This window comes from Hirundo rustica, chromosome 20 (genome assembly GCF_015227805.2).
Source record: "Hirundo rustica isolate bHirRus1 chromosome 20, bHirRus1.pri.v3, whole genome shotgun sequence".
NCBI lineage: Eukaryota > Metazoa > Chordata > Aves > Passeriformes > Hirundinidae > Hirundo > Hirundo rustica.
Genome location: NC_053469.1, coordinates 8,518,339 through 8,537,700, shown reverse-complemented (window position 1 = coordinate 8,537,700; position 19,362 = coordinate 8,518,339). Strand labels below are relative to the sequence as shown.

Sequence of the window (19,362 nt, the reverse complement as noted above, 5' to 3'; positions counted from 1 at the left end):
CTGCTGTCCTGTGTTGTGGGGCAGGAGCACCCTGCAGTGCTCCCTGGAGGTGACAGATGACTGTGTAAAAGTAACGCAGCTCCTCTCCCTTCCCTCTGCCCACATTCAGCCTGCTCTGTTTTCCCTCTTTGCCTCTGCTTTCCTCATCTGGAATCTCTTTCCCCTTTATTTCTCTTCACTAGTTCTTGCTTTAATGCATAATGGGAGAGACAAGCCAAGAACCTGCTGATCCCAGCTGAGGTCTTGGCTTTAAAGTCTTAACAGAAAATACTATCGAGAACCCTCTAGATCAATGTTCTGCTGGAAAAGTTTTCCCGAACTGATCCAAGGAGGGAGCACAGTGTAATGTTTCTTTGAGGCTGAAAGGAGAAAGTGCTAATTTCATGCAGAAAAGATTGTATCTTGGGCTGGCATAGGAATAGAAAATAAATTGGTATTAAATTACATTCGTCTGCCTCAAAATAATCTAATAAAGCATCTTCTGGATCAATGGCGGAATCATTATCCCAGGCACATAGCGATCTTTCCCTCTTTTAATTTGAGATTCAAGAAAAGAGCTTTTTGCATTACCATAGTAAAAAGAATAATGCTTTAAGTCTTCATAGGAAAAAGGCAGAAGTAGGAAAAAAAAGATAAGAACCACACTTCGTGCCTTAAGCAAGTGTCATTCTTCATTCGAAACTTGTAATTTATGGGTAGTGTGAAATAAATTTTTATATTTAATGGCTGTCAATCTGTCAGCTTTGCTGACAAAAAAAAATCCAACAACTCAGAGTGAAAGGACTTAGTGTGCAGGAAGGGAGGAGAAGGGCAAGACAAGGCTTTCAACAACTTTGTTCTCCTAATTAAGGCTCACTAGGGAAAAAAATAGGAAAAAGATGGCACAGTTCTCCCCTGAAAATGCAGTTTCATCAAAAGAAAATGAGTGTTGGCTGCAGTGTGCACAGTCCAAACAAAGCTGACGTGGGGAGAAACTGCAACCACATGCAGAGTGTGGCCAAAAAAGCTGGAATCACAGGGGTGTGGATTCCAAATACTGCAAAGGAGCTCAGTTTATCAAAGTGTGGAGTAAACACAGAGAGAACATGGTCAGAATAAGCAAAACCAGACTATAAATGTGTGCATCTAATTATTTAAAGCAGTGAGACTTCAAAGAGGTGCTGAAGAGTGACCTCAGAAATGACCTTAGGGACGTGATGAGGGGTGAGGTTATTCCTGAGGCTGGGAGGGGTGGGTGGGCACTGCCAGCCTGGGACAGTCCTCAAAGTTCTGTCTTGAAAAAGCAGATTTTTTCATTGCCCTGTAATATAGTTGCCCTGTAATATATTCATTAATGCAGCGGGTGGAACAGGGAGTACAACCTAAGTCCAGGGCACCAAGCTGGGAAGAGACACGAGCAGTACAGAGCACTGAATCCCAATTCCAAATGATCTTGATAAGTGGGAGAAATGATCTGAAACCAATAGCCTGAGCCTCCCTGCAGGGAAGAGTAACTGAGGAAGGTGAAATCAAACACATTGACTCCGAGCAGTCCCTAAGCAGCTGCTCAGCACTGCAGGAATTTGGCAAAACGGGGTGGGGGGAGCTCCCCCAGAGGCAGCAGATGTTGGGTAAAAGGGAGGCTTAGGCCAGGCTGGACAGGGCTTGGAGCAGCCCAGCCTGGTGGAATCAGATGGGCTTTAAGGTCCCTTCACCCAAACCATGGTGGCATTCCAGGCTCTGGTGATGCCAGCACTGCTCTCAAACGAGCAGGAGTTTTCTGCTGGAGGTGCTGGAGCCGAGAGCCTGCGTGTCCTGCCGAACAAGAGGGGCAGGGGGATGTGCTGCAGCTCGAGTTTATTGTCCCACAGGGATTTGCCTGGGGTGGTTTCCTGTGGAGAGCTGGCAGTGCTCTTGGCTGCTCGTGTTCCCTGGCAGCATCTCTGTGTGGGTGAGGAGCAAACAAAGCCAAAACTCTTAATGAGGAGCGTTTGCAAAAGAACCCAAAGCTTCCCATGGCCCTGGCTTGGGTGGGGATTGGAGCCGGGCCTTGAGCTGGTGATGGATTTATGGGATTCTTCCCATAATTGATGGTGTTGCCGGTTTCCAGTGTAACAAGATCCCACGAGGGTGAGCGGCTTTGGGGTTGTTCCTGTTGCCTGTGGAGCCACGTGATGGGATGAACTCACAGCTCTGGAGCAGGCAGGGCTGCAGAACCCATCCCTCCAGAAGAGCAGCCTTTGCTCCAGGAAGTGCACACAGACGCTGCAAGAGCTGATTTTTTTCCTTTTTTTTCCCAATCATTCACCGCTGGATTTGCTTTGTCCCAACTCTCCGTGGATCCTGCAGCTTTTGGGGAGCTCTGACACCACCATTCCCAGGCTAAGGAGTTTTGTTTTCATGGTGTCTCGGCATTGTCAGGCAAACAGCTCCAGCACGAGCAGCTCCTCTGGAGGATCCATCTGACCGTGCCTGAACCTCCTGCTTTTCTTCTGGAGCTGCTGGAGGGGAAACTTGTTCCACATCTGCACAGCCTCCTGGCTGGGGAGGGCACCGACTGCCCTGCCTGTCATCCCTGTTCCTGTGTGCTGCCCTTCACCTTTTGATAAACAGGGACCTCGTCAGCCTTGAGATCTGTGTTCTCCTCTTCTGATGTCTCCAGCCCTGCCCTGGGTGTCTGGCTTTGACTGAAGCACTCACAGGAACTGATGTGGTGCAACTGTGGGATTTGTAATTCCTCAATCCTGCCTGGCTGATCCCAGAGGAGGAGGAAGGGGAGAGCCTCCAGTCTGTGCCGCTCAGGCTCCAGCTCCAGCTCTGGACCCCCACCCTGCTGAAGGTGAGGAGGAGAATCTCCCGCTGTGGCCGTGGGAACACTTCTGAGGAACTACAGAGGGTTAAAACCACATTTCTGAACGCAGCCCGGGGGGGAGAGTCACATGCACCAGGCAGATTTTGCAAGTCTGTGCTTGCAGCCGGGGTGAGGAGAGGGAGGCAGGGGCACAGGCCTGGGTAATCCCCGGTCCCAGGAGCACAGGGACACAGAGACCTCATCCAGCACAGCCTGGCACCTTCCTGCTCGGGGGTGGCACAGTGTGGCACCTGTGCAGGGCACAGTGGGACAGTGGCACGTAAAGGACAGGCAGGAGGAGGAGGAGGAGGAGGAGGAGGAGGAGGCTGAGCTGCATTGCCAGCAGCAGGAGTGAGCTGGAGCAGGTAAGGCTGTGCTGGCTGCTCTGGGAATGAGGCAGAAGGGCCTGCTGCGTGTTCCTCTGCTCTTCAGTGAGGGCTCGGAGGGGTCCAAAGCAGGAGGAAGTTCAGTTCACCAGAGGGATGTCGGCATTGCATAAAGAATAAGATGAAATTTAGAGAACACGGAGCCTGGGAGTGCGGGAGAGGAGAGGCTCGAGGTGGCTCAGGAGGGATCAGAGCGAGGTTTGGGGGGACCCAAATCCCCGGGTGGGCAGATCTGCAGGAAAAGGCAACAAAGCCAAACTGTGCAGCACCAAGAGGAAAAAGCAAAGCTGCTTTGGCTGAGGAGCTCCCAGCTTTCCCTCCCAGGGATGGCTGAGCTGCACCTTCCCTGGGCATTGTCCTCCAGAGCCCCAAGTTCTCACCATCTGGCCAGAGAGCCTTGATTCACCTCCAAATGGAGGTGCCAGCGGCAACAATGGGGTGCTTGGTTTTAATCAGGTTTTTCTTCAGATTCTAATCAGTTTTTTCTTTAGTTTCCTTTGTTTTTTCACTCTTTGCTTCTGTCTTCTGTGGGCTTTTCTGTCTTGATTTTGCACTCCCTTCTGCTGGATGGCAAAAGAGTGAGAACATTCAGTGTGAATGCAGCTTTTGGTGCCGGGATGTGCCCTGTGACACGTGGTGCCCATGGCCTTCATGGCCAGGGGAACCTCTCCTCACCTGTGCAGGTGAAGAGCAGGTGCTGTGCCCGTCCTGTGTGCACACACTCACTGCTTTGAGTGGGAGTTTTCAGCCCTTTTTGGGTTTTTTTCCTCGGTGATCAGAAGAATTTCTTGTGTTGTTTCTCTTGCCTCCGTTTCCTTTCTGATAGTCTTCAACCAGGGACTGTCCTGGCTTTATGCAAGGGGGTGAATACAGCCACAACCATCAGAAAAAAATCAGAAATAAAAGGTCAGAAACAAAACAATCCCTTTTGGAAGAGAGTGGGTGAGATCTGTGAGGGATCCTCCCAGCAGGAGACAGCAACAGGCTCCTGCTTTGAGCCAGGGTTAAAAAATGAGCGATGGTTTTGGAGAGGTGGAGTGGAAGGTAATTGAAAAGTAAACTCCAGAGTCTTCCAAGCATTTAACAGCCGCCCACAGGTGCTGGCAGGAGGTTGGAGAGCTGTGGCAGCAGGGAAAAAACACCTGGAAAACCTTGGGCACGGTGCCTGATGTGAGAACTTCGGAGAGGAGAGGAGAGGAGAGGAGAGGAGAGGAGAGGAGAGGAGAGGAGAGGAGAGGAGAGGAGAGGAGAGGAGAGGAGAGGAGAGGAGAGGAGAGGAGAGGAGAGGAGAGGAGAGGAGAAAGCAGAGACCTTCAAAGGCTTCCCTGCAGCTGGGTGGGAGCTGCTGTTTGACTCTGCCTTCAGCAGATGCACTTTCCTGCCTTATCTGCACTTCTCCCATCCTGTGGTGAGGATGTGTCCCTGTGTCGCTGAGCAGGAGTGTCGCTCCCCGGGAGGGGCATTTCCACCAGCTCCAGGTTCTTCTGGAGGTGATGGCAAGGAGAAATGCTGCCTGTTCCGTGGTAATTGTGTGCAAAATGCGAATGCTGATGGATGTGGGGATAATTTAAGGAATATTTAAGGCTAACTTTTCCACCTTTCAGCAAAGTGAGTCGGTGTGTCCTGAGCTCGCACTGGCCCACAGCAGGTGCTGACATCCCCCAGGAGCAGTCACTGCTGTTATCCTTCATTTGCTGTCTCTGCAAGATCTGGGATTTTCTTTTTTTCTCTTTCCAGGGCTAAAAATGCCTCGTGGCTCGTGGGAAGCAGGATCCCCAGGAAGGCAGCAGTGGGAGTGAGGGTTTCACAATCTGCTCCCCACTCAGCTGCTGTGGGGCTCCTTGGTGCTTCCCAGCAGGGACAGAGAGAAATGCTGAAATTCTGAGCAGACAACACACAAACCTTCACGGAGAGGCACCTCCAGCATGGCCCAGAAAAGCCAGACTGGTGGAACCGAGAAAAATGACTCCTCCCTCCTGTACTGCAAGAGTGATTCCAAGGATGGAGCCCTGCAGTGGGTGACAGGTGAGGGAGCAGCTCACTGGTAACGCGAGAGGCAGATCTGAGCTCAGTGTCCTTAAAATAACCACTGACAGATTTTACCAGAGATGCTCTTCAACAGCATCTCACTTGTGAAAGCACCAAAACATTGTGGATGTTTCAGCGTTTTGGGAAGGGGATGGAGACGCTTTGGGGTTGGTTTTTTTGTTTGGTTTTTTTTTTTTTTTTTTGGAATGCCTGATATGCAGGAATGAATGAATCAACCTATGGGAAAGCAGCCCCCTGCAAGTCCTCTCCTCTTGGCCTTTGAAGCTGAGAAATCTTTGGGAAACTTGACGTGTGCTGGGGGCAGCAGGGAGTGGGGATTGTGCCCCTGTGCCCCTGTGCCCAGGTGAGAGCCCACCTGCAGAGCTGCCCCAGCCCTGTCACAGCACAGGAAGGAGCTGGAGCTGCTGGAGAGATCCAGAGGAGGCTCCAGGGGGATCAGAGGGATGGAGCAGCTCTGCTGGGAGGAAAGGCTGGGACAGCTGGGAGTGTTCACCTGGAGAGGAGAAGCTTTGGGGTGACCTCGGTGTGGCCTGGCAGGGTTTGAAGGAGCTGCAGGAAAGATGGAGGGACAGGACACAAGGAATGGTTCCCACTGCCAGAGGGGATATTTAGATGGGAAATTGGGCAGGAATTGTTCCCTGGGAGGGTGTTGAGGCCCTGGCACAGGGTGCCCAGAGCAGCTGTGGCTGCCCCTGGATCCCTGGCAGTGCCCAAGGCCAGGTTGGACACTGGGGCTGGGATCACCCTGGCAGCAGGCAGAGCCATGGATGGCTGCTCACTCACACACCCCACACCCCTGCAGGGCTCCCCTTCTGTTCAAAGTGCCCCCAGGGGCAGCCCAGGGACACCTGGCTGACCCTGGAGCTGCAAAGGGGAAGGGAATTTGAGTGAATCCTTTCAGTGAAGCAGATCTCAGCAGAACCAGCCACTTCCTTTGGCCCAAACCCATCCTCTCGCTGTAGCACAGCTTGTGTAAGCTCTAGCTGGATCCCAGATGGGCTGCCTGGAGACCACAGCTCTCCTGGGCTGCTCCTCAAATCTAGGACAGGCTGTCCTCACACTTTTTAGGCTCCTGACTTGAGTCTGCGGGATGCATCTCTGATCCTGAGCTGACACCGAGCAGAGCCAGGCTCCAGGAACGCTGCTGGAGAGGAGAGCTGGCTGCTGCAGGACCTGTGGGTGCTCCAGGGCAGCCCTGCCACATTCCCAAGCAACGGCGTTACTGGGAGCACTTTAATTAATTGCTCAAGTGGGTTTTTAAGGTGGGTGGGCAGTGGGGGTGTCCCCAAGAGGGAAATGAGCCTCAGCACCACGGAGCAGCCTGAGCCCACCGTCCTTCCAGCCAGGGATTGCCGGAGCAGGACATGGCTGTGCTGCACATCAGAGCATCCTGTTATCTCCTGGTATCATCTCCTGGTATCATCTCCTGTTGTCTCCTGTTATCTCTGACTGCTCACACCTGCGATGCTTTTGGGGTTTCCTCTCCTTCCAGGGGATCTCAGGCTGCTCGCAGAGCTCCTTAGCCATGGCCGAGGAGGGGACTCTGGACCAGTTTAAAACACACCAGGGTGCTTTGTGTTCTCACCTCCCCTTTGCCAGGTGCTGCTTGGCCGTGGGATAAACCCCCAGTGGTGTCCCCCCCTTGCTTCCTGGGCAAGGAAAGTCCTCACTGGAGAGAGGTTTTGTCAGCTGTTTGCAGACTCTGAGGTGATGGTACAGTATTTTAATGATTAATAATCATTAAATAATCATTCAGCTTCACACGTATTATTGTTAACAGCCATTAATTATGCTTGTCATCTGAAATACTCTCAATTGTTTTATCTGAGTTTTTCCCTGATTGCTGTCAGTTCTTAACAAGAGTTAGGTGGTTTTTTTTGTTTTTTTTTAAATCAAGGTACCCGTGCACTTATGCAATGTTTTGTATTTCCAGGAATCAAGCTAAAGCAATCATAAGTGCTTGTCCTAATTGTCAGCTCATGCAGCCTCCTGTATCCACCGGAGCAGCGCATCCGAGAGGACTGCAGAGTCTGCAGTTACAAAAATTACAAAATACCCAGCTTTTGAAAAACTCACTAATGTCCATGTATCAGCAGACACCTTTTCAGGTGCAGTCTTTGCCTCCTTGCGCACAGGAGAAGCAGCGAGACACGCGCGTCAGCATTTCCTGCAGGCGTCTGCTTCGCTCACGGCTCCTTTGGGCTCTTGCAGAACCCCCCCAAGGCCGGGTGCTGCTGGTGCTCAGCATGGACAACACCTGCCCCACCTCCTCCTTCGACATGGACCTCTGTGCCCAGAAGCTGCAGTCCCTCGGGGTCCAGGTGAGCTCCCCTGGGAGTTAATCCCAGCTGGATTTGTGTAATTTGCATTCACACCCACGCCCCAGATGGCTCTGGGGTTTGTTTTTGGTTTGAGAGTCCCTTGTTTCAGCCAATTCCCTGTGGGCTGGAAGTCAGCTGGGATGAACTTGGCTTAAACCTCCGTGAAGAAGCTGTTTGAAGATAGTTTGGAGTGGATTTTGTTTAAAGTTCACTCCGATGGGGCAGAACATCTCCGGGACATCTGCCTTGTCTTGTCCTTCATCACAAAAAGGCGTTTTCTTCCCTTGTGCCTCTCCCTGCCCTTCCCAGGCAGGTTTTACTCACTGCAGCTGAGGCAGGACGTGAGTTTTGTGTCAGCAGCAGCTCCGTGGATGGGATTGGAGATGCTCCCCGTGGGAGGCAGCTCTGGGACACAGACCTGGGTTGCAGTGCCCCACGAGCTTTGCCCAGCCTGGGCACTGGAGCCCAAACTGGAGGGTGGCTCTGGTTCAGCGTTTGCTCCCGGGCAGGTGCCGATGGATCCGTGGAGGAGGCTGATCCAGGAGGGTGTCCTGAGGCCACAAGTGAGACGGTACCTGTTCTACAGCTCCAGGGGCTTCCAGATCGCCATGGCTGTGGTGAGGGCACCGCGGGCTGCCCAGCGCGGGCCTCGCGCCCAGGGAGGGAGCAGGGCTTGGCTGGGCAGCAAATCCCGCTTCTGACACGTTCCTGCTGGGTTCCCTTGGCACATCCCGGTTCTGACACGTTCCTGCTGGGTTCCCTTGGCACATCCCGGTTCTGACATGTTCCTGCTGGGTTCTCTTCACAAATCCCGGTTCTGACACATTCCTGCTGGGTTCCCTTGGCACATCCCGGTTCTGACACATTCCTGCTGGGTTCCCATGGCAAATCCTGGTTGTGACACGTTCCTGCTGGGTTCCCTTGGCACATCCCGGTTCTGACACGTTCCTGCTGGGTTCCCGTGGCACATCCCGGTTCTGCCACGTTCCTGCTGGGTTCCCATGGCACATCCCGGTTCTGACACGTTCCTGCTGGGTTCCCTTGGCACATCCCGGTTCTGACACGTTCCTGCTGGGTTCCCTTGGCACATCCCGGTTCTGACACGTTCCTGCTGGGTTCCCTTCACAAATCCCGGTTCTGACACGTTCCTGCTGGGTTCCCTTGGCACATCCCGGTTCTGACACGTTCCTGCTGGGTTCCCTTGGCACATCCTGGTTCTGACACGTTCCTGCTGGGTTCCCTTGGCACATCCCGGTTCTGACACGTTCCTGCTGGGTTCCCTTGGCACATCCTGGTTGTGACACGTTCCTGCTGGGTTCCCTTGGCGATCCCAGCTCACAGGGTTCCTGCAGATGGGGGCAGGGCTCTCTCCCCACCCCTTGCTGGCAGTGCCACCAGAGCAGGCTGTCCATGCCCGGGTGAGCAGCACATGCTGAGGTGACAGTACCTACAACAGGCTTGCTTTAAACCTCGATTTTAAAGATCTGAAGCCATTCTGGTCCTGATGCTAATTTAGACCAGCAAATCTGTCAACTTTTGGTCTTGCTTGTGAAAGAAACTCCAGAGACCCAACCATGAGCATCTGCTGTGAGGCTGGTGCTTTGCGTTGTGCTGAGGGTGTTATCCAAATCTTTAATTCCTTTTTTTTTGTTTGTGGATAGCCATTATACAAATCCAATCTTTCACTGATACTGGAGGAATTGTTGCTCAGTGCTTTGAGGGGTTTGGTGTGTGTTTGGTGCACCGGAGTTTTGTCATTATAAGATGATGCCGTGCCCTGCATGTCGCACCTGCTCCTAGGCAATCTCCTGCCTAAATCCGTGCTCTGTGAGGGAAAGGAATCCAGTTTTCCCTGACTTTAACCCAGTCCCTGAGCCCTGTGTCAGTGCCCACTGGTTGAGCATTACTGTCATGGAGAGGTCTCTGCACCACCCTGAAACAGGAGCTTTCGAAATCCAGGGACTCTGAGAATTATTATCAATATGCCTCAGTGAGTGCATTTCTTATCTAAATGGAAGAACTCTGTTGAAATCCTTCCTAGGGATGAATCATCATTAATAATTCACTCTTTGTCTTTGGTGAGTGGTGATTTTTTTAAAATAAACTAGGGCTCACTCAGTCCTTCCAGTCCTTTCTTTCCTCTGTTTATTATTGCAAGGAAGTTTTGTCCTTTCTCACCCTGTGAAAAATCCCGTGGGACTTAATTTATACGGGAGAAAGGACTGTTATCTTCTTCTTCCCGTGACTTTTCTCACTTCCATGGGTTTGTGACTCTCGCCAGCCTCTCTGTTTTTCCCCAGGTTTTCTACATCTCTCTCTGGACAAACCTTTACTCCACTCTCCAGCTGTGTTCCCTGGGACACTCCTGGGGGGCTGGCGTGCTGGTGACGCTGGTGGCCCTGGCTCTCACTGTCCTGGTGATCCTGGTCATGGATTGTCACCAGAGGAAGGTGAGAGGAGGCTCCTGCTGTGGGAATGTGGAGAGGGGGGAGCAGGATTCCATTCCCCAGCTGCAGGGAAAGGATACAATGATCCGGGGGAGAGGGAATATTTTTACAGCACTCAGGGAAAGCAAGGAATATTCTGCAGCCAAGGGAGGGGACGGAATGCTTGAAATGGAAGTGTTGGAGCTCAGGCTGGCTCAGACCTCCTGCTGCTGGAGATCAGAGGATTAGAGGATCCCAGACTGGTTTGGGTTGAAAGAGACCTTAAATGCCATCCCACCCCTGCCATGGCAGGGACACCTCCCACTGTCCCAGGCTGCTCCAGCCTGGCCTTGGGCACTGCCAGGGATCCAGGGGCAGCCACAGCTGCTCTGGGCACCCTGTGCCAGGCCCTGCCCACCCTCCCAGGGAACAATTCCTGCCCAATCTCCCATCCAGCCCTGCCCTCTGGCAGTGGGAGCCATTCCCTGTGTCCTGTCCCTCCAGCCCTTGTCCCCAGCCCCTCTCCAGCTCTCCTGGAGCTTCTTTGAGCACTGAGTGGCCACACCAAGCTCACCCTGCAGACCAACCCTTGCAGGGTGTGGATTGTGCTCCCACAGCAGCTCTGCCTCCTGCCCTGCTCCTGATGGCTCCTCCTGGCATTCTCTGCTGCCTCTGGCATACCTGGCACCATTTGTTTGGCTGAAAATTCATATTGGAAGGCCTTGATTTAAAATCCAGAGGGGGATTCGGAACAAATGATTCTTCCAAGAGGAAACCAGGCAAACGTGGGGCTTCACGGAGGTTCAGGGGAGGAGATTGCTGGGGATGGAAGGTAGAACATGACACTGGGAATCAGTTCCACTCTTTCCCTTTCAGAGCTGCAGTATCTGGGATTACCCAGCTGCATTTGTGGACTTTTGCTGTGGATTGCGTTATTTCCCCTCTCATTCTTTAACAGCTGAACGTGAACACAGATGTGAGGCTGGCAGCTGTCAATGAAATCTTTATCAAACACAGCATAATCCTGGGGATTACAGATGTCCTGGATGGGCCACACAGCATCCTACAAGTATCCTTTCTGCTGGGGATTGGTCAGATCCCTCCTGGATAGATCACCGGTGTTGTGATCCAGAGAGTGGGGTTCCTAGGATCTGGTTTGTCTCCTATGGGATGGTGTGAGGAATTGGGAAGTTTTTATTGAGATATGCCCAAAGGTGATTGGAAATAATCAGTCTAAAGGATTAAATTTGGATTCCTTGGGGCAGACAATTATCCCTAAAAGTATGTTGTACTTATGTGACACTGATGATTCTGCCTATAGGCAGAGTAATAGCAAAGCTCCTATGGTAAAAAAAACCCCAAAACCGCTAAAAAACAACAAGGAGAAAACCAAACAGTCCCCAAAAAACTCTAACATGGAGAAAAACAAAATGCACATCCCTGGGCTCATCTGCTGCTTTTCAGAGATGATTCTTCTGCACAAGACAGGTTATTTAGGAGAATTAAGAGAATTTTAAGGCTCCACGAAGGTGTTAAAGGAAGGTGAGAGAGACACAGAAATTGAAATACAAATGGAGAGGGAAGCCAGGGTGAAGCAGGGAAGGGGACAGGGAACACTGCAGGAGGGCAAAGTCATTCAGGAGGAGGAGGAGGGAACCCTTAAAAACCTGAATTCCACATTTGTAAACCTGAATTCCACGTTTATTCAGGCCAGCATAGTCCATTAGAGAACTAATCCAGGGAGCCTTCACCTTGACCTACCTGTCCCAAAACTGCCTGAGAGCAGCAAATAACTCCGGGATTTACAATGGCTCTGCCTGCTCCAATGGCAGATCCATTTTAACCCTCTGGATTTTACGTTTTCCTGCATCCCCGTGCAGCAGATGCACAAGGACAGAGCTCTGGCTGGCTCGGAGCTGGCAGGACTCACGTCCTCAACGTCCCCAGCAAACATCCCCAACGTCCCACTGTTCCCAGCAGTGTCCTCAGAGCAGCACTGAGCGTGGCCAGTTTTGTAAAAAAGGAATGGAGTGAATCCCTAGGAACACAGGCAGGACAGCGGGAAGGGCTTTGGGGCAGCAGAGTCCCCGTGCCCCGCAGTTAATTTCGTGTAGGGTCACTGAGATGAGCGATGGGCAGTGACCCTGGGTCATGCCAGGCAGCAGGGGCTGGGGGAGGAGGACTGGCTGCTCTCTGCTTGCCCATTAGCTTGGAGTTTTGTCTTAGCCCTGACCCTCCTGCCTTAAAACCAACCCCGGGCTGTGTTCTTCGGGTCCTGGCCGCCCTGAGCGCCCCGAGGTGCCTCAGCTCTGCTCCCTGCCAGGCCCAACCCAGCATCCACGTGGATGGGAGGGGGAGGCATGGAGAGATTCCTTCCTTCACCTGCCCCTTCCAGCTGTGGTTTGTGCACTTCAGTCCCGAGCGCTGCCTCCAGGCCCTGACAGCCCACATCGCTCACCTGCAGGGGACACAGGTAAGGGACAGAGGGGACAGCCTGGGGACACGGGCACGTCCTGCCCTGAGCCCCACATTTGCTGGGCTGGAGGTGGGCAAGGACAAAGGGAGGGTTTGAGTGCCCTGCTGCGCACCTGCCCAGCGGGGATTTGTCCGGACCCCACGGAATGCGCGTGTCTGGATAATTAACTGTACAGCTTTAGTGATGGAAAGTCATCAGGCATCAAAGGCAAATTTTGGAAGCATGTGGCACGCCTTGTAACGGCTGCCACCTGGAGCTGTCCTCCTGGAGTGAATGGGATAGCCTGGAGGAGCAGGAATAATTGCTGGATTGAGTTAATTATATAAAAATGTTGTCCTCCTGGCCTCCTGAAAATGTTTTGCTCTCTGTGGGTGAGTAAATATCCACCGAGCTGCATTTGTGGGATGAGAGTATGAGAGGTGAGAGCCCTCTGAAACCTCCAGGCTGCTCATCTCCCTGAAAGCTGCAGCCCAGGGATGGACAGCAATTCCCTGATTGACACAGGGGATGGGGTAACGCTGTTTTTAAAGGCAGGATTCTCCGTGCCAGGCTGTGACCGTGGTGCTGGGAGCTGTCCCTGAGGGCAGCCAGGCCACGGGATGGACACGGTTCTTGGCATGGGAAATCCCAGGAGTGAAAAACGTGCCGGAGGAAATGGTGCCTTTTAAACTCTGTCCTCAGGGCACCACCACTGCTGCCTGGGATGGGAAATCCCTGGGGTTAAATCTGGGCTGGAGGAAATATCGCCCTGTAAAGGCTGTGCTCAGGACACCACTGCTGCCTGCCTTTGGGGAGCCCCAAAATCTCCTTTTCTTCCAGGCAGGCTGGAGGCACAGGCTGAACAAGCTCTGTGTGGTCATGGACGTGGCGGTTCAGCCCGAGCTGGGGATGGAGGAGGAGGCTCCATGTGAAGAATCCCCTCTTTTATCCAGCGGGGTGACCCTGAATAAAGCCCCTGTGACCTGCAACGAGCTCCTGCACCTCATCCCCGAGGGCCCACCCGAGGTGAGGAGAAATATCCCCCTGACAGAGGCACCAATTTTCCCCCTCAAGGTATTTCGGCTCCAAAACTCATCCCAGCCATGGGGAATTGAAAGGGGAGCCACCTTTTTCTCCAGCAGAAGCACCTGGAAGTCCACACACAGCTTCTCCAGCCCTGGAGCTGCCGAGCTGCCAAAGCTCTCTGAGCAGCTGGGGATCATCCTTGAGGAATTCATGGACTGGGCTTTTCCTTGCTGGTCCCAAGGGTCCTGTTTGGAGGAAAACCTCTCCCCAGGGACCTGGTGCCCCTGCCCAGGCTGGGGCTGAGCCCTGGATGAGCCCAGCCTTTGTCTCCTCCGTGCAAAGTGCCTTCAAAGACTTGTGCCACGCTGAGCATCAAACGTGTCCCGATTTCCGCTCAGCACGGAGCTACCCAAGGGATGATTTGGAGTTGTTTTGCCGTTTTCCTGTCACTGTTGCTAAGTGAATTCAGTGCAGGTGACATCCCAGCAGATTGAGGCTCCCTGGCCGTCTACAGGCAAAAACAAACCCGAGGAGGCAGGGACAGGGCGGGCATGTCCCCAGGGCCACCCCCCGCTGTGGGGACAGTGTGCCAGCGCTGCTGGCCACGGGGGATCTGGGCCACTCACCTGTGTCATTGGCTGCTGTCCTGCTCCTGTCAGAGTGGGATGATGCCTTGGGCAGGCTGAGCAGGAACAGAGACTGGACAGAGCCGGAGAATAAACTAGACATCTATTGAAAGGCCTCTAGGCCTCTTGGGCAGGACAAGAGCCTGGCCAGGGCTGCACCCAAGAGTCATTTTGGGTCTTGTGACCCAAAATGGTCACAAGATCTTACATTTCTATAAGTTTTGGCCCATTTGCGTGTTGGGGTTTAATTGTCCAATTCCAGCTCCAGGCTGTGAGGTCCCATCCTTCTTGTTCCTCCCTCCAGCCACCCTTGTTTGTGCTTTTGGGCTGGAAGTTGTCCTTGGTGTGCAGCAGGAACAGGATTTGTTCTGTGTCGCTGCTGTGTGCAGAGAGCTGAGTGACCCTGAGTGTGAGCTCAGAGCTGCACCCTGGGCAGCACAGAACCTGAAATACAGGGAAGATCAAACTTAAGGCATCAAGGGCAGTCCTTGAAGCAGGATAAAACGGTGTTTGATGGATGCCCTGCTCTGACACCTCTCTTGCTCCCTCCAGGCCGTGGCCCAGCAGCTCCTGGTGATCTTCAGTGGGTGCTACGTGCGGCTCCTGGTGACGGGCCGGCTCCCTGGGGCCGGGGCAGGGGGACACCTGGGCCCCAGCAGCGTTCCCTGTCTCTGCCAGTTCATCCAGACCACCGTGCTGCACACCCCCCACAGCTGGGCCAGGCGACCAGAGGGGGCTGGAAAACACCACAGTGGAGCCATCCCCACACACCAGGGTGGAGAAGCCGTGGGGCACAGAAGGGAGCTGTAATTCCTTGTCCTGGATGAACGAGTGGAAACGGGGCTCTAATAAAACATGCAAGAAAGCTGCCCACCTTGGAGAGGTCCTGCCCCCCAGATCAGCATGCCCCAGGGGTCAGAAACAGCCCAGGGACGGCCTGGGGCTCGTTCGTGTCCAAACCCTGCTGCCACCAACCAGCACCCCTCACACAGCCTCGTACCAGCAAAGGCCAGACCAGCGCTGGGGGTGGCAGCAGGAGGCCGAGCCCTGGAGCACCAGGAGCTTGCATTTGGCTCTTCCCGGGGTGCAGGGTGACTCTGCCTCTCCCCACATTGTTCCTGTCACCAGGAACGGTGAGACCAGATCCAGCTCCTCCTACCTGAGGCCCCAGCACCATCCCCTCAGCATCGAGCCTCTAAACACATCATCCTCTTATCAGTGACCCTCACCACATCATCCTCCTATCAGCGACCCCACCACATCATCAGTGACCCCTAACTCATCATGCCCTTATCAGTGACCCCTAACTCATTATCCTCTTATCAGTGACCCCCACCACATCATCCTCTTATCACTGACCCCCACCACATAATCCCCTTATCAGTGACCCCTAACTCATCATCCTCTTACCAGTGACCCCCAATACATCATCCTTTTATCAGTGACCCCCAACTCATCATCCTCTTATCACTGACCCCCACCACATAATCCCCTTATCAGTGACCCCTAACTCATCATCCTCCTATCAGTGACCCCCACCACATCATCCTCCTATCAGTGACCCCCACCACATCATCTTATCACTGACCCCCACCACATCATCCTCTTATCAGTGACCCCTAACTCATCATCCTCTTATCAGTGACCCCCAACAAAGATCCCCTTATCAGCGACCCTTCCCCAAACGACCCCTTATCCCCCCATGCTGGCAGTGCAGGATCCCAAGCACTGCAGTGCCACCAAACTCATTCCAGAAGGAAAACCCACCACACTCCCGACCAGCTGATTTTCATCCACCTTTACTTCAGGCTGAGCTGTCACAGGAGGGGGTCGGGCAGAATCCCCCCCACACTTGTGGGGTTTGGGGTTCTGCTGTCATTGCTCTGTGACAGGAGAGGGTTGGGGGCACATCCTGCCGGGGTCCCTGCAGCTCTGCACATCACCTGGCTGCTGGCTGGGCACGGGGAAAGGGATTCCCACACACCTGAGCTCCAAAATTCCAGCTCAGGAACTGATTTTGCCCTCGTGGAAATTGTCTGAATTTGTACCAATGTCACTGGGAGCATAATTTGGTTTCACAGCATAAAAATCTAATTCCCTGCTAGGATGCAATGGCTCCTGCCCTTCCCCTGGCATTCCATGGCCCACGGGTGGCAGGAGCATCTGATACACATTGGGAATCTTCTTTTTTTTCCCTGCCAACTAGAAAATTCTGGTCATGAGACACTGATCAGGGTATTTTCTATCAATGTGCTTCTGTGCCGAGAGCAGATGCTGCAGGGGTTTGCTGATATTTCCAATCCCTGGGCTGCAGGATTTCCAGCAAAAATCACTGGGAGGAAACCTCGTGGCCTTCGTGGGAGGAGCACGAGGGCTTTTATCGTCAGGACCTGCACTGGCTGGGTTTGATGTTGCTGGGGAGTGAGGCTGATGCTTCGGGGGGTGCTGGTAGCTCTGGGTTTACATCTGCAAACGACAAGGAAGGGAGAAAACAAGAGGGATTCGGGATTAACCAAGGGGAAAGGTTCTGGAAGGGACAGTAAGGTCCTATGGAAACCTCAGCTGCCCTGATTGCAATTAAACACTCAGCAATTAACTGCAGAAGGGAGCTGAACAGCTTTGCTGAAAGGACGAGTTTGATTCCTCTCCCTGAGACATCCACATGCTTGCCCCGATCTTCCTGGAGCCTCTGCAAATTCCTGCCTCCCACTGCAGGATGGGAGCTGCTCCTTCCTTCTGCTTCTCCCTCACACACACCTAACCAAGGCACCAGTGAAGGGACACAGCCCCTTTCCTTTCCCTCCCCTGTTCAGGATCCAGCTGTCACTTCAGGGGACAGGTGAAATTCTGGACATTTTCAGGACCCCCTGTGCACAACTCCCCTTCCTCCCCTCCCACCCAGCTCAGGGTGGCAGGAAGGGAACGGCTCAGCCTTACACCTTCCCTGGAGTCTCCAAGGACAGCTCCAAGCTCCTGGCAGGGGCAGGAGGTCACAGGCACGGCCTGGAAGCTGCCCAGGAATGTGCTCCAGCTCTGGGAGCGATTGCTCGGGAGCCAGCGGGAGTGACTCAGCCAAACCAGTGCGACCAGTACGGGTGGGGCAGATCCCTGCCGTGCTGAGGTTCCTCTGCCCGCTGCTCGGAGCTGTGCTCACTGTGACACCGAGCAGTGCAGTCGGGAGATGCTGGAGAATGCCTTGGCTGGGGCGGGCAGAGGGGCCAGGATGGTCCTTGCTGTGCCCACCGTGCCAACGCGGGGCTCTGCTTTATCTGCAAAGTCAGTGTGGCTCAAACCGTGATTTAAATGGGCCAGGGAGGGAAGATTGGGAAGCAAGGACAGGAATCTCTCGCTGCCAGCTCCGTGCGTGGCGCTGTATTTTGGTGTTTGGCAGGGGCCTGAATGACAAAGAGTGGCACAGCTCTGTGGGAGCAGGAGACATCCTCTTGTCCCCTAATCCCACCCCAAAACACGTCAGTCCTCTTTTCCAAAGGGTGCCATTTGCTCCTCGCCTCTGCCAGGGGCTGGAATAACATTTAACAACAAATCCCAGCGAGGAAAAACAGAGCAAGGGAGAAGAGAAACTTTTGCAGCTTGGGAGCGCAGATGGGGAATGTAGAGGTGCCCCCACCCCTGGCTGAGCTCAGGTGGGCCCTGACCCCCCGTCCCAGCAGCTTTGGGATGAGGTGTGTCAATGTCCCTGTCCCCAGGAGCCCACACTCACCCTGGTGGCTTTGGGATGTCCCTGTCCCCAGGAGCCCGCACTCACCCTGGCCGTGGCTTTGGGATGTCCCTGTCCCCAGGAGCCCACACTCACCCTGGTGGCTTTGGGATGTCCCTGTCCCCAGGAGCCCGCACTCACCCTGGTGGCTTTGGGATGTCCCTGTCCCCAGGAGCCCACACTCACCCTGGTGGCTTTGGGATGTCCCTGTCCCCAGGAGCCCGCACTCACCCTGGCCGTGGCTTTGGGATGTCCCTGTCCCCAGGAGCCCGCACTCACCCTGGCCGTGGCTTTGGGATGTCCCTGTCCCCAGGAGCCCGCACTCACCCTGGCCGTTGCTTTGCGGCGCTGCCTGCGCCGGGCAGGGCGGTGGCTCCCGGGGCTCCCGGGGCTCCCGGCTCCACAGGATCCTCATCTTCCTGGCCACATAGCGGCAGGCTGCGGGGACAGGGGACACGGAGGACATTAGCGGCTCCCCCAGAGCGGCCTCCCCGGGCAGCCCGGAGCGGGGCTTGCGGGACGCGCAGCAGAGGGCCGGGAGCGGACAGCATTTACCGGGACAAACGGCGCTCGTTCGTGTGCCTGCGCCCCTGCTGTGTTCCAACCCCCCCAGCACCGGCCTGTCTCCCCCCGCCAGCAGCCGAGGCCGTGAAACACGCAGAGAATTTCCCCTCTCGGCTCTCTCCCCAAACCTGAGGTTTCCTTACCGTTGATTATTACTCAAACCATTTTCCCGTGCGCTCAGCAAACCCGTCCCTTGCAGGCGGCCTGGCTTTCCTCTCTGCTCTCAGGCAGCTCGGCAATGACTCAACAGCTCGGCTTCCTCCTCCGCTTCCGTCCCTCCCTCCCGCGGGGATGGTGCTCCGGAACGGCCGGTCCCAGGCGGGGACGGATCCGTGCGGGGATGGATCCGTGCGGGGATGGATCCGTGCGGGGATGGATCCCTGCGGGGATGGATCCCTGCCGGGATGGATCCCTGCCGGGGATGGATCCGTGCGGGGACGGATCCGTGCGGGGATGGATCCCTGCCGGGGATGGATCCGTGCGGGGATGGATCCCTGCGGGGATGGATCCGTGCCGGGGATGGATCCGTGCCGGGATGGATCCGTGCGGGGATGGATCCCTGCCGGGGATGGATCCGTGCGGGGACGGATCCGTGCGGGGATGGATCCCTGCCGGGGATGGATCCGTGCGGGGATGGATCCGTGCCGGGATGGATCCCTGTGGGGATGGATCCATGCGGGGATGGATCCGTGCGGGGATGGATCCGTGCGGGGACGGATCCGTGCGGGGATGGATCCCTGCCGGGGATGGATCCGTGCGGGGATGGATCCGTGCGGGGATGGATCCGTGCGGGGATGGATCCCTGCCGGGGATGGATCCGTGAGGAGATGGATCCCTGCGGGGATGGATCCCTGCCGGGGATGGATCCATGCGGGGATGGATCCGTGTGGGGATGGATCCGTGCTGGGATGGATCCGTGCGGGGATGGATCCCTGCGGGGGTGGATCCCTGCGGGGATGGA

General features: G+C 54.8%; 1 protein-coding gene and 1 long non-coding RNA gene across 8 annotated transcripts; one reads left to right on the top strand and one right to left on the bottom strand.

Moving 5' to 3' along the window:
• The first annotated feature begins 2,239 nt into the window (after positions 1-2,239).
• Positions 2,240-15,679, top strand: TMEM268 (transmembrane protein 268). Of its 7 annotated transcripts, XM_040083517.2 has the most exons (10): positions 2,240-2,818; positions 4,954-5,241; positions 7,199-7,373; positions 7,477-7,586; positions 8,096-8,203; positions 9,887-10,036; positions 10,971-11,081; positions 12,408-12,485; positions 13,308-13,493; positions 14,672-15,679. In XM_040083517.2, the coding sequence occupies exons 4-10, from the start codon at positions 7,512-7,514 to the stop codon at positions 14,927-14,929; spliced, it is 966 nt and encodes a 321-aa protein (XP_039939451.1). In that variant the 5' UTR covers positions 2,240-2,818; positions 4,954-5,241; positions 7,199-7,373; positions 7,477-7,511; the 3' UTR covers positions 14,930-15,679. The 7 variants fall into 7 exon arrangements, with proteins under 7 accessions (XP_039939451.1, XP_039939449.1, XP_039939454.1 ...); XM_040083515.2 differs by lacking the exon at positions 7,199-7,373; XM_040083518.2 differs by lacking the exons at positions 2,240-2,818; positions 4,954-5,241 and adding an exon at positions 6,564-6,668.
• A 223-nt stretch (positions 15,680-15,902) lies between these two features.
• LOC120761827 (uncharacterized) lies at positions 15,903-18,724 on the bottom strand. The gene is made up of 3 exons (XR_005703746.2): positions 18,545-18,724; positions 18,165-18,275; positions 15,903-16,585 (listed from the first exon to the last, which is right to left on the bottom strand). It is a non-coding gene; the product is annotated as an uncharacterized LOC120761827 (long non-coding RNA).
• Between the last annotated feature and the right edge of the window lie 638 nt (positions 18,725-19,362).